The sequence below is a fragment of the Desmodus rotundus genome, chromosome 5 (genome assembly GCF_022682495.2).
Source record: "Desmodus rotundus isolate HL8 chromosome 5, HLdesRot8A.1, whole genome shotgun sequence".
In the NCBI taxonomy this organism is placed as follows: Eukaryota; Metazoa; Chordata; class Mammalia; order Chiroptera; family Phyllostomidae; genus Desmodus; species Desmodus rotundus.
Genome location: NC_071391.1, coordinates 45,980,812 through 45,994,752, shown reverse-complemented (window position 1 = coordinate 45,994,752; position 13,941 = coordinate 45,980,812). Strand labels below are relative to the sequence as shown.

Here is a 13,941-nt window from a genome sequence, read left to right as displayed (position 1 = left end):
TTTTGTCGTCTCTGTGAGGGTCGGTCATTGTTCAGTGGGTGGGAACGCTGTGGTTTTTTAGAGTCGGACATCTTTTCCTTTTTGGCCATGTAGGAGAGGCAGAGCCTGTAGCTTCTGCCAGTGGATCCCTGTGCCTGTGTCTGTTAAGGTGTTCCATTCAGTGCCTGCTTTACTAGGTCCCATGCATTGGCCCCTCAGCCCCTCCCCACAAATGCTCAGGGGAACAGGGGGTTAGGTTCTGGCAGCACAGCTGGGATTTTGGCGGCCATTCCACAGTTGACAATAGCACGCAGCCACCCAGACAGGACAGCGCAGGCCTGTACTCCAGGCGCACAATCTGCCTGGGCTTCTTGTTTGGGTGGCCGAGGGGGAGGAGTGCAGCATCCTGGCTTTGCCACGCAGAAGGTATGGGCTGGAGAGAGTCCCTCTAGGAATGGGCTTGGGGGTGGCCATTGTGCCAGGGCAGGCAGCACCCACAGAAGGAGGCAGGCGCTTTGTGCGAGAGCGGCCTGTGTGTGCTTAAAGACATGGCCCGCCCAGGAGCCTGCAGGAAGCTGCCCCCATTTAAAAGGGCCTGCATCTGGCTGGCTCTCCAAAGCCTTGTTCCCGGGTCTTCCTCCCTGCCCAGCTTGCCGCCAGGCAGTGGCTGATCTAATCTTCAGGGCAGCTTGTGGCCTGCCCTTCCGTCGCTGGCCAGAAAGATGGACAGGCTGTCACTGCAGTCTTAAGAGAGCGAAGGGGGAGTGTCCGGGTGATATCAGGTTTGTCAGGCAGGCCACTGTGAGTGTGTTTTGTGTGTTTGTGCCACAGTTTGCCTTGGCTCTTGCCCCTGTTGCAGTTCAGTGTTGTCTGCTGGCTGGTGCCTCCCCATGCGTCCTATTCTCTTGTTTGTGGGCCAAGCCTTCACTGCCCCTCCTCTCCAGTGCACCCCTCCCTCTTTGCCTCGACTACCACCCCTCCCCCCTTGCTGAGAGTTCCCTGCTTCTCTGAGGCTCCCAGATGGGGCTCCCAGATCACGGAAGCTTGCTGTGCCTTTAAAGAAAGCAGACTCCTGGCTGTGACGCACTTCTGGCTGTCAGCCAGGAAGATCGCTCCTGCCAGGCTGACTGAGAAGAAAACCAACAACTTTTCTTTTGTGTGTGGGGTTACTTTCCACTAGCCCCCCCTTCCTCCTCTCATTTCAAGATTTAAATGCTAATGGCGGATTAAAACCTGTAAATACGTTTGGCTTTAGGAATCTGGTAAGGCCCTCCTGCACTGAGACTTTTTCTCCTCACTCTTTCTCTCGGGGGTTTTTTTTGTTCAATCATGGATGAGGGGGTGCGGTGGAGGCTCCCCCCTCACATCTCTTTCCTGCGCCATCCTTAAAGGGGAGGGAAAGAAGAGGGAGAGCAAGTAAACACTCAGAAACAGGCGCTGGGAGCCGAGCTTGCCAACATCCGGGAGTTGGCGCCTTTCAGAGCAAAGGGTTGCTTTCTTTCCCCTCTCGTAGATGTCAGCGCGTTTTTGTTCAGAGTGGGGGAAAGCGTGTGTGCCTGCATGCCGAGCTGTAGAGACAGCTCAGGGGAGCTTCTCCATTCCTAGTGAGGCCTGGTGTATATGCAGTGGTGGGGGGTGAAGAAGGTTCATTTTTCAATTGGTAGAGACCAGGGCGTGTGAATATAGCTGTGGGGGCAGATGCCGATGAACTGCTGGACGGGGTGCGGGTATGTGCGGGCATGCATGTGTGCAGTATATGGCTGTAGGCACCAGGCCTGGTCTGAATGCAACCCCTTTGCCCACATCCCTCTGATCTGGACCCTACAGAGCATGGGGGAAAGGGCAGATACCAGTAAACCACTTTGAAGAAGCCAGGGAAATCTTGGTATCCCTTGCAGTCCCTCCCTAGTTCCTTGCCAGGGCTTTGGAGTTCTGGGCCAAATTTTAGGCTACTCAGAGGGGCTGGTCTGTGAAGAGGGGGAGGCCCAAGCCTACTGGAGGCTGGTTTGCGCCAACCTCAGGAGTGCAGAGAAACCCTTTGAACTTGGATGAGACAGCCTACTCAGGACTCCCCAGGAGTTGAAAAGGATTGTGTTTTTCCCCCCTTGGCTTCTGTTGCAGCTGCTGGTCCCTGGGCCTGTTACCACCTCCAAGCCAGGGTATGCACCAGCAAGATATTTCCTATTCTGTTCTTTGACAATCTAGCCTATGGCCACGTAGTTTGGGTTTTGCTGGGCCTCTCTGGGGTAAACTACAAGGTGTGGGGTGAGTGCCTAATTGCCTGGACTTCCTGACCTGTCCCTCCCAGAGTCAGAGGAGTCCCAAGCTCAGGCTGTTTACCCTTTAGATGTGAGGGTCTTCCAGATGGTAGGGAGGATCTTTTATGGAAAGGTGTACAGAGCATGGAGTTCTTAGGGCTGCAGGCAGGCAGGCAGGCAGGCTGTCAGAGTAAGTGGTGGTAAGCCGTGCTGTTGAGTATGGGTGCACAGATGGGTTAGCCATTTCCCTTATGAGGTGTGAGCCTGTGGGCCTTTGGAACGTGGAGGTAGATAGAGAGGGGGTGGGGCTTGGGGAAGGACCCTTTGAAGTGGGAGTTTGTGTGGGCTTGGGGCCCTGAAGTTCTGGGAGTGGGAGCTAGCACCTAAGAGAATGAGGGTTCAGTGCAGACTAGTACAGTTTTGCAGTCCTCTGGGACCAAAGGTCACTTTGGTGTTATCTTGAGGCAGGGCTGGTGTTCAGGCAGGCAATTAGTGGCTAAGAAGCAGTCTCCAAACTAGCTGGCACCCAGGCTGGGGGGTGGGGTAAGGAGAGCAGAGCTGCCGCAACTCAGACCCTCTGGCCTTTGGCCTATCATTTGGGCAGCCTGTAAAACTGAAGCTTTTCCTGAACAGACCCCAGAGCTCAGCAACCTGACCCTCTGGTCCTGGTCCTTGCATTAGAGCAGGTGGTTTGCATTAGCTTCAGCCCTGGTAGGAAACTGTAGCTGGGTTTTAACTCTTTAAGACCCAGAGAAGGTGTATGTCAGGTGGCTGTGTGTCTCTTGTGTTTCTGCTTGTCCTGATACATCTTCTGAAAACATACAGAGGGGTTACTGTAAATGTGGGAATTGGTCCTGATGGTGAAGGAGTTTATGTCAGTTTTGAAAATGTAGAGAGATGCATGGCCTTTAGTTTATAGGGCAACTGCTTCTGTGTCTTGGTTCCTTCTTGAGCCTAGAGGAAAGGACAGGTACCTGATTAGCTCTCTGATGCCTCTGTTTTGGATTCTGGGGCTTTTCTTTGCAAAGAACCAGGTGGGTGAGAACTCTGAAGGTGCCCTCAGAGGGTCTGCATTCGGGGTTTTCTTCTTTTTGTTTTTCGATTGGGATGACGGGTTGCCTGATCACCTTGGGGTGGATCTCAGGAGATCCTTCTGTGAAATGGTTCCAGGCTACAATTGCGGGGATCTGTTTTTCCATCACCATCACCCAGTCTTCTGGGTGGGGCCTGCCTCGGATTTCAGGGGGAGGGTGGGGAGGATGGTGCTCTGGCTAGGAGCCCTCCTGTTCCAAGCCAAGGTCTGCTTAAAGCCGCAGTCCCAGTGCTGAGGACTAGCTGTGCCACCAGCTCAGTCATTTTTCACCCTGATTTATCCCGAGAGGGGTGACTGGCCGGGCTGTCCTGAAGTTCTCACTCCAGGGTCCTGTCTCTGACAAAGTGCCCTTTTGCGGGCTGCACGCTGACAAGGTCCTTCTGGAGTTCCTCCTGTTGTTGAGTATTGGATTCTCCCTGTTTCTCTGCCTGGGCAGCAAATAGAAGGCATTTGGTCTGGACACCCGTTTTCCTGAGTGCTGGAACTAGTTTTAGATGGACTCCCCTGGGATGACATAAGGGCCGTATGTTTTGCCTCTGAGATGAAGGCAAGAGATTGGTTTAAACCTCAGGTCATTTTTAGCAGCACAGCTGTGGAATCTCTCAGAGGGGCAAGATCTACCTCCGGTTGCAAATAAAATTTCTGACTGAAGTTTTGGGCCTCAGCAAAAGGAAAGCAAGTCTAGAGGCAGCAGTGGGGATGGGGCGGAGGTGATCTAGGCCTACTTCCCTTGTTCCTGAATAGCTCAGACTTTTTTTTTTTTTTTTTTTTTTTTTTTTTTAAAGAAGCCCCAGTCAAGCATTTGGCTATTGTCACCTTTACCACAAGGGCCAAGCACAGTCCCTCTAACTTTAGACTGGCCAACCACCAGAAAAGCCTTTTTGCAGTGCAGTAATTGAGGCTGGCTGCCTTCATCTTTGCCTGGCCCCAGGGAGCTAGGCAGTTTGTGCCAATGAATAGGCCACCCTGGGTGAAAATCATCCAAGACTGAGGAACACATAGGCCCCTTAGCTGCTCTGTTCCCCTGAGAGCTCCCTTAACCACTTCACTGCTACTGCCAGAGCCCAGGTGAATTGGCTCATTTCCAAGAGTGACATTGGTATGACAAATGGAACCATGTTGGGTTTTGCAGGGTCAGGAAGCAATTATAATTAGCATTCAGCTATATTTAGCATTTAATTATTTTCTTACATTAATTAATGCTTCACGTATGTTTTATTTCTCTCCTCATCCTACTGCAAGCCCCTCAGAGGCAGGGACCGTGTCATTGCCTCTCATTTCAGGTAGTTTTGTTGTACACTGTCATCCGGCTGCCAGCACAGGCCCAACACATACGGAGTAAGAAAATAACTTGTTTGACTGGTGGGTAAATAGGTGCACTTGCACAGAAAGGGCTAAGATACTTATACATGCCCTTCCCCTACTAGACAGTGAGCACCTATGGACAAGAATGGTGTTTTCTTATCCCCAACACTTTGCACACAGAAGGTGCCCAGCAAGTGTTAGCAAATGTTGGTTTCACAGAACCCACATCTTGGAGACGCTAATGTGTGGGGAGAGTTACAGGTGTTGTGGCTCTTACCACCCTTGCTCTCCCTGGAAGAGCAGTGACAGACCAAGCACCTGTGGCAGGAGGCGGGGTGGGGGCGGGGCTTGCTCCCGTGGAGATTTGCGGGAACTGTGGAGGTGCTCCGAGGTGTTTGGGAATATTTAGTCGTAAGGCCTGTGGTCTCGTGGGCAGATTGGCAAGTAAATGGCCAATTCCCAATGGGAAGGAAAATTGGGGGTAAGAATACCAGAACAAGTATCTAATCTTTTATTAAATGTCCTACAGGCTCTTTGCCAGAATTGAGTTTGGCTTCACCAAATCCCCCATTTGAACCATGTCTGACATTTCTGTGGGAGATATAAAAATTCAGAATTTGGAGAGGTTTCCAAGGACTCGGTATTGTCATTAGGTAGAGTTTGGGTAGCTGCAGAAATCAACCTTTGAAATCTAGGTCTGTCTGGAAAACCATGATTGCTCTGTGTTTTAAGGGTACCATGTCCCACTGAGCAGGGTTGAAGACGAATTTTGAATGCTGTATTTTCTACGAGACAGAAAGATTGTGTGGAATTTGTGCACATTGAATTGAAGGCAGGATTCTTTATTGTCAGCTCTGAAGCAATAAGTTTTATATTAATTTGATGTATACTCTCCACTGTCTGAACGTTCCCGTGGTATCTTGGTGGTGTGGGTTAAGTGCCAAGTGAAGAGTGATTTATTCAGAGCCACCAGTAAATGGAACTGTTTCCCCCCCTCCTTCGTCATGGATATCTGATATCATTAACTCTTCTTCTCTTGGGTCTCAGGTACGTTGAGGTGACAGTCTGGTATCACCAAGATGACGCTCCATGCCACCCGTGCAGCCGCACTTCTCTCTTGGGTGAGTGGTCTTCCTCTCCTTTCTTAAACTTATCCAGGAAGCTTAGAAGGGGTGGGAGAGTTTTCTAGGAGCTACAGCTATGGAAATAGTTTTTCTTGGCCTTCTCCATTAATTTTTGACTTGTTATTTCTGATGATGTTGATGCTGACAGTGAGTCATACTGTACTTGTGCAGGTTAGAAGAGGAGTTCCCTAAGGGGTATATTTTCTTCTGGTCATCGGAAGGCTTGCTGTGGGGTGGCTTGGAAACCCGTCCTCCATTGCTCCCTGTGTATTTTTCTGCCTAAAAGGGTTGGCACTGAACTTTACTGACATTCAGGGACTTTGATCTTAAAAGCCCTTTCATTGTAGGGCAAGGTTCTCCTTGCTGTCTTTACCATGTTTTGTCTGCTTCTATTACTCTCCTGTTGCCTTCTTGATTACTTCAAAACCCTTCTGCTAGATACTTTCATATATTTTCTGGCTGAGATAATAGCAGATGAAAAAAATAATACTGAGCACTGGGAATTTAAAGCTAGAGAGGAACTGAAGAGGCCACGGAGTGTGTACCTGATAAGCACGGGCCTTAGATTCAGACAGTTTGACTTAGCATCATTGTTTTGGCCTATGGGACCTAGAGCAAGTTACTTAGCCTCTCAACATTTCATTTTAAAAATGAGAATAACAGTAATAACAACACTTGGGGTTACTATGAGGACACTGAGATAATGTGTGTAAAAAATATTCAGCATGCACACCAAACCATTTAGCCCAGTATCTGAATAAATAAATCTTGAAACTTAGCATAGTCCCTGGGCATGCTGTTTCATACAGGGTGTTTTAGTAGTCACCCTGGCAATTGACTCCTCCAATTAAAGAGCCAAATTTAAAAGAAATTACAGAATATTTTAAAGGAAATGAATTTTAATTTCCAAGTAGGTTGGATTTAATAAGTGAGTGTTAAATCACTAATCAGACATCAAATATTACTCAGGAGATATGTGTTTAATATACAAAACATGCATTCTCAGTTTTCAGTTTCTGAAATAGATACAAAATTTAGTTGTATAGTTTAAAATGGTTAATGTTTGTATTTTATATATTTACATCATGTTTCAATGTTTTGTGTCTATACTAGAAACAGTGTTTCTTCCTTCTCCTTCCCCTCATCCCCCGAGAAAAGCTGGTTGGGTTGTGTGGGACCACGAGCTATATCTCTGGTTCAGTGGCCGATATAAATATTAGGGATCCTTCAGCCATGTTGTTTTAAGTTGATCAGTTTATCTCTTTATTTATTTAGGTCCTAGGCTTATTTTTATGGTGACTAACTACTGTTACAGAGAAGGACAGACACAAGACTAGTTTGGTTTCTTTTTTAAGATTTTATTTATTTATTTTTAGAGAGAAGGGAAGAGAAGGAGAGGGAGAGAAACATCAATGTGTGGTTGCCTCTTGCATGCCCCCTACTGGGGACCTGGCCTGCAACCTAGGCATGTGCCCTGATTGTGAATGAACTGGCGGCCCTTTGGTTCTCAGCCCGCGCTCAATCCACTGAGCTGTACCAGCCAGGTCACAAAACTAGTTTTACTTAACCACAGATACTTGTATACTTCTCTCAAAAGTCACGATGTCACATGCATTAAAATATTAAAATAGAATTTTTAGGGGTAGTTACATAGAATTTTTCAATTTAAACAAAAGTTAGGCAGCTAAAGTGGATTTTATGACTCTGTGGCACATGAAATAATATTTATGTTAGTGAGAAGAGTGGTTTAGAACACACATATACACACGTGATAATTATAGCTGTGGTTTAAAAAAAATGACCTGGGGAAAAAAAAGACTAAAAAGAAATACATCAAAATACTAAATTCATGTATTAAAATACTTGCATGTGTGGAGCTTTTGGTTTTCCAAATTTTCAGTATTTATTTGTAATTTAAAAATAAATTTATATTTTACTTAACATGTAGCTTGAAATGAATCTGTACCAGCAATCACAATGAATAACTTGTTTTAGGGAATAGGGAACTTAAGGATTTTACAACTTTAAGCAACCCCAAAAGCCTAAGGGCCATTTCTTCAGTTGTGCCATGAGCTGGGCCCTCCCTTGCATGTTTTTCTACCCTGACTAGAGATGAAAGAGTTTCTCCACTTCCTCAACCTTCCAGTGATTTCTCATTGAAGAACAAAATAATGCACAGGAAGAAAATACATTTTTTAAAAGATTTTATTTATTTATTATTAGAGACGGAGTAGGGAGGAAGAAACAGAGGGAGAGAAACATTGATATGTGCGAGATCACATAGATTGGCTGCTTCTCACATGCCCCTAACTGGGGACCTGGCCCTGCAACCCAGGCATGTGCCCTGACTGGGAGTCGGACCCACGACCTTTCAGTTCACAGGCCGGTGCTCAGTCCACTGAGCCACATCAGTCAGGGCGAAAATACATTTTTATATCTAAGAAAGAAACTACTGCTGGATTATTACTTAATTTGTAAGAGATGAATCCAGATTCCTTAAGTGACTTTAAATCAGCTAACTGATGTGATTTTTCAGTCTTGTTAGTGAACAAACTTTCATAGCCCTTGAATATTTTACCTAATTGCAGGTATCAAAGGGAGGTGCTTAACTATTGACAGTCCCTTTGTTTTTAGTAGATACAAAGGGATCTTGGCCTGGAGTATTCAGAATCTTCCTAGCAATTTTATACTGACCTTTCCTGACTAACTAGATTAAGCTATTGTCAAAAGATGGTATTATTATATTGTCTTTAGGACTTCAATGAGAGGTCATAGTTTATATTTCACACTTTTAAGAAAGCTTTTTTTTTAAGATTTTATTTATTTTTAGACAGAGGGGAAGGGAAGGGAGTAGGAGAGGTAGAGAAACATCATTGTGAGGTTGTCTCTCACGTGCCCGCTACTGGGGACCTGGCCAGCAACCCAGGCATATGCCCTGCCTGGGAACTGAACCGGTCGGTGACCCTCTGATTTGCAGGCCAGTGCTCAACCACTGAGCCACACCAGCCAGGGCTAAAAAAAGCTTTTAACTTATTTTAACTTAGATTCATCTAGGAGTTGATTTTAATATAAAAGTATTTAACCTAAATAAATACTGTTATTTCTATAGTTGAATCATGAGGGGTTTTTTTTAAGTCCTCTTGATTCTTCACTGCATGCAGCTAATGTAACTGCTAAGATGTAGAAGCCTTGCTGGATCTACTTCATTTTAATTTTATTAACCATAATAGTGCTTTGTATTTTGTGCTTATTTTATAATGTGTTCTTGCATCCTTAATCCCATTTGAACCCACACTGGTCCTTTAAGGTAGATGAGGTCGGGATTACATCCACTTTTTAAGTGACAAAAAATAGGCACAGAGAAAAAGTCGATCATAAAGGACAAAAGTTCTTGGCAAGTTAGTGGAGGAGATGGACCCAAAATCCTTGTCAGGGGCTCCTGGCCCCATGCCTTTTGAAAAGCACACTTATAAATAATAGCGTCTGCTCATTTGCATATAACCACTATGCTGAAGTTTTTTTGTCTTTTTTTTTTTTTTTTTAAGATTTTATTTATTTTCAGAAAGAGGGGAAGGGAGGGAGAAAGGGAGAGAAACATCAGTGTGTGGTTGTCTCTCACATACCCTCTATTGGAGACTTGGCCCGCAACCCAGGCATGTTCCCTGACTGGGAATCAAACCAGCGACCCTTTGGTTCGCAGTCAGGTGCTCAATCCACTGAGCCACCCCATTCAGGGCTGAAGTTCTTTAAAAATAACTTGTTAAGCAGGTTAAGTCTCCCTCCTCCCTCAGTCTTGTACATGTGTTTAATTGACTTAGCATGCCCTTCCTTTCTACGATCATACAAAAGTAAACTTCACCCTGGTAAATTTGGTGCCTATCAAATTAATGAGGATTTCCTATAAAAGTTTACCATATATGCTTGTTGAATAACCTGTGTACCTGATTTATTTGCATTTGGCTGCTGGCAAATTTTCTAGCAGTAAAAGCTGAATTAGATGCATGCCTGCCTAAAGGCAAAGAAAGGGAACCAGGGGATTGAATTCGAATTAATGAGTTTTGGTTTGGTGTGTGTGTGTGTGTGTGTGTGTGTTTTGTAGTTCCAAGTTGTTTTCCTTCCTCCTTTTTTCTTTAACTATCTTGTTCCCCCATCATTTTTCCCTCCTCTCTTAGCCAAAGTTTTATGCCTGGAAGGAATTTTAAAAATACATTAATAACAAGATTTTATATCTGTGTGGGAGTGTATAAAATTTATGTAATATTTAATATAAGCTTCAAATAGATACTTCAAAATTCAAGAGACACAAAGGGCTATAATGTAAAAATCTGGCCCTGGCTGGTGTGGCTCAGTGGATTGAGTGCCAGCCTGTGAACCGAAAGGTCACATGGCCGGGTTGTAGGCCAGATCCCCATTGGGAGTGTATAAGAGGCAAGCTTTTCTCACACATTGATGTTTCTCTTCCTGTATTTCTCCTTCCCTTCCCCTCTCTCTATAAATAAAATCTAAAAAAAATTTTTTAAATAAAAATAAAAATTTGAACTACCAAGAGTTATAATGTAAGCATTCAAGAAATAAGAAGGGCTGTAATATAAAAAGCCTTTCTTTTTTCGACCTCTGACTCCCAGCCGTCAAATTCTTCTCTCCAGAGGCAATGGTGGTACCAGTTTGTGTATCCTCCCAGAACCACTTTATGCCTAATTGTATTTAAAGTATACCCCTAGTGCTAGAATATCCTAGGAGAATTTAAGCCCTTATTTAGTTGAAGCCAAAGGAGTTACTCTTTTGATGGCAGCTGCAGGTGGCTGTCACTGTATTCTTTTGCTGAAATTAAAAACCCTAGGTTCCTTTATTCCTTAGTTCACAACTATAGGCACTCACAGTGAGCAGAGAATTGCCATCATCTGGGGAAAGGAATGAACCACAGTGCTTCTGGTCCTTACGACGGTTTCAGTGGGTTCCTCCTTTTGTCTCACAGGTGAATGGTCTGCATGTGGATGACCCTGTGGAGGCCTTGCTGCAGCTCCAGGACTGCAGCGTCTTCATCAAGATCATTGACAGCATGTGAGTGTGCATTACATCCCTCTCCAGCTTCCCAAGAGAAGCTGCACGCTGGCGTGGGGACTGCGTTTGCTTCCTTGTCTTGGTGACCACCGTGACCAGAAAGCACAGGCAGGACTGGGATGGCATAAGCCAGTGTGGGGTCCAGAGGCAAGACACCATGTTTCTCCACGGGAGAGGTTTCACTCTTGTCCCACCCTAAGCCTTCCTCACTTTTGCACAAAAGAGCCTCCAAGTCCCTGTTCTCTCACAGTATTCCAAGGGCCTGCTCTGGGGCTCCCTGTCCTCTTAACTCAACTGGAGTCTTTTACAACTCTCTTTTTGTGACTCATCCTTATCTCCTAAAACCCTCTTTGCAACCTCTAGGGCTGAGAAGAAAGGGGAAGCTCTTACACTTAAGGGAAATAAGGAGCACTTAGAAATCTTATCTCTATAACTTGTTAGTACAGCACAGATAGGCCCTTTCTAGGCCTTGATAGCATTTCTGTTGATTTTCATCTGCCTCATTAACTTGCTTTGTGAGGTTGATTAGCATTTGATAAGCTGTTTGTTGTCCAGTGGCCAGCCTTCTATTATAGTTCAGTCTTTTCTGTTTAAATCTGTGTCTTTAGCACATGTTTCCCTTGGACATCAGAGTTAGCAGAGAAATGAAGTGGGGCTTCCTCCTAGTATCTTACCTCTCTGGAACCAACCAAACATGGGTCAAGCTGTAACCTAGTTATTTAGGTCACATTGTTTATTCTTTTTCCTGTATCAACTTTTAGGGATTATGGAGGACAAAACTGACCTCTCACTTCTTTGTGCTACGAGCTAAAGGAGAGGCCAGCTATAGTATAAGGAGTTGCAGGTACAGTGATGGAGAGGAAAGCACAGTAGACTGAGCCGCCGGGCCAAGGATAGACAGCAGTGTGGATAGACAGCAGTGTTGAGGGTGTTTGTGTGGCAGGTAGGAACTGGTGTCAGGGACTCAGCAACTCTGAAGGAGTTTTACCACCCATTCATAGGGAACAGCTTATTGGTGGGGAAAGATGATAGAACTGAGGTTTGCAAAGGCAGGAACTGGGTCTGATTTGTCTTGTGTCCTTCGTACCTAGGTTAGGAGAGCCCATTGATTTTAATTAATGTTTCTGGGTGAGTAAATAGTGAATGAAAATGTAGTTGATATTCTCCATCAGCAAAGAGTGGGGCTGAGTGACCCAGGATAAATGGATTTGCTAGTATTTTTTGTTTGTTTGTTTGTTTATTTGTCTTAATTCTTTTGAATGTATCTTTTGAAGTGTGTATTGGTAGGGGGATGTCTCCTGGATTTCTTAAAAGTTTCTGAGGCTCCACCCAACACCTGCCTTAGGGCCTCTGAAAGAAGCCACTATTATTTTGGTACAGACACTTTTCTCTCCCAGTTATCTGAGCAGGACCTTTCAACATCATCTTGAATTCTTCCCTCTCCTAGGCACTGATTTCTAATCAGTCACCATCCTCTCAGTCTGTCCTTTAGAAGACTTCTCATCCCTTTCTCTGATTCATTCTGGACACCAGGCCCTTGTGATGTCTTTCCTCTTGAATCTGCTCTTATTTCAGGGCATTGCTATACATGTGATCTCAGGAACTTTCTTCCAGTCCTTGCATTGTGAGCCTCCACAGCTGGTGAGCCTCCACAGCTGATGAGCCTCAGTGATTGACTGGTCATTGCCAGGAGGTTGCATTCTAAACTCTGCAGCCTTGGTATTCAAGAGCTTTCATCAGGGGGCATATTCTCCCACCAGTCTCATTTCCTACTCCATACCCCAGCGGCCATGTGACCTCCCCCCATTTTGATCCTATCAAATTTCCTAAAATTTGGACTTTGTTAATTGTAGCATTGTGGTGCTGCTTTACTTATTTTCTTCCCATTGTTGCTTGTAAACTGGTAATTAGATCCGTTTGATTAGCGTAAGTTTTGTTTGTTTCTTTGTTTTGCTTTTTTCTGGTATTTTTTCAGGACTACTTTATAGGTAGAGTTATGTCCCACCTATAAGTCAGCAACTTTGCAACTCATGGTGAAAATAATTATTGTGCAAACTCTGATGAAATGATAGATCTAGGCAGCCAACATCAATGGCTGGTAAAACCATTAGGCTAGTAGTACCCGACCCACTGATTCATTTTAACTTCACTAAAAGACAGGCGGCCGGGTATAAGACGAGGTCTGTCCTGAAGAAGTCCAGCCATTGTTAATATAACAAGAATGGTTTGTGTGACACTGATTTAACGTAACAGCCAAGGAGAGCAGACTGGAACACACATGCATGAACAATGACGACTTCACTGTACTACTAGTCAGTGGGAGTGGTAGACACTGTTGAGTGAGCATGTGTACTGTGTGGCCGTCGCATTCAAAATGACTGAGCAAGTAGAGCAATGAATCTGCATCAAATTTTGTGTTAAGCTTGAACATTCCTCTGCAGAAACTATTTGGATGATTCAGAAGGTCACAGCTATGGGCAACTGGTGATTGGCAGCTGCATCACAACAACACACCCACTCATGCATCACATCTTGTGCAGAGGTTTTTGTCTAAACATCAAATCACCCAAGTGACTCAGCCCCCCTACAACCCAGATTTGGCACCCTGCAACTTCTGGCTTTTCACTAAACTAAACTAAAATCACCTTTGAAAAGGAACAGATTTAGACTGTCAGTGAGATTCAGGAAAGTATGACAGGGCTGCTGATGGCAATTGGGAGAACTGTGTGAGGTCCCAAGGTGCCTACTTTGAAGGGGACTGAGGTGTCATTGTCCTGTGTACAGTGTTTCTTGTATCTTCTTCACTAAATGTGTCTATTTTTCATATTACTTGGCTGGATACTGTCTGGACAGACCTGTATGCCTCAGGTTGTGGCATACAGTAGAGCACAGAATGCTTTTTTTGACTTAAGAATAGATCGAGAACTTTCTGCTTTTGAGGAGGTTGATTTCCTTGGACTGATGACAAGAGCAGTAGATGTGTGTAGAGGGAAGGATATATACCTTTGTTTAGGTTTGTAACTTGGGAAATTTTCATAGGGAGGTCAAAAATTCAAGATGCCCATCAAGTTGTCTTGTAAATTGGCCTGAGCTTTAGACTAGGAGAGAGGAGAGACGGTGG

The 13,941-nt window shown here is 45.0% G+C and overlaps 1 protein-coding gene across 8 annotated transcripts in view; it reads left to right on the top strand.

Annotated features, from left to right (window-relative positions):
* NUMA1 (nuclear mitotic apparatus protein 1) overlaps positions 1 to 13,941 on the top strand; it is a 76,080-nt gene that overhangs the window by 38,732 nt on the left and 23,407 nt on the right. For 5 of the 8 annotated variants that reach the window (XM_045181793.2, XM_024572812.3, XM_024572811.3 and 2 more), the window contains 2 exons: positions 5,683 to 5,756; positions 10,735 to 10,820. In XM_045181793.2, the coding sequence (XP_045037728.2) occupies positions 5,715 to 5,756; positions 10,735 to 10,820 (128 nt within the window). In that variant the 5' untranslated portion in view covers positions 5,683 to 5,714. Of the gene's footprint in view, positions 1 to 613; positions 762 to 995; positions 1,242 to 5,682; positions 5,757 to 10,734; positions 10,821 to 13,941 lie in introns of those variants that run through there. The other 3 variants (XM_045181792.3, XM_045181794.3, XM_024572808.4) reach the window with 3 other exon arrangements.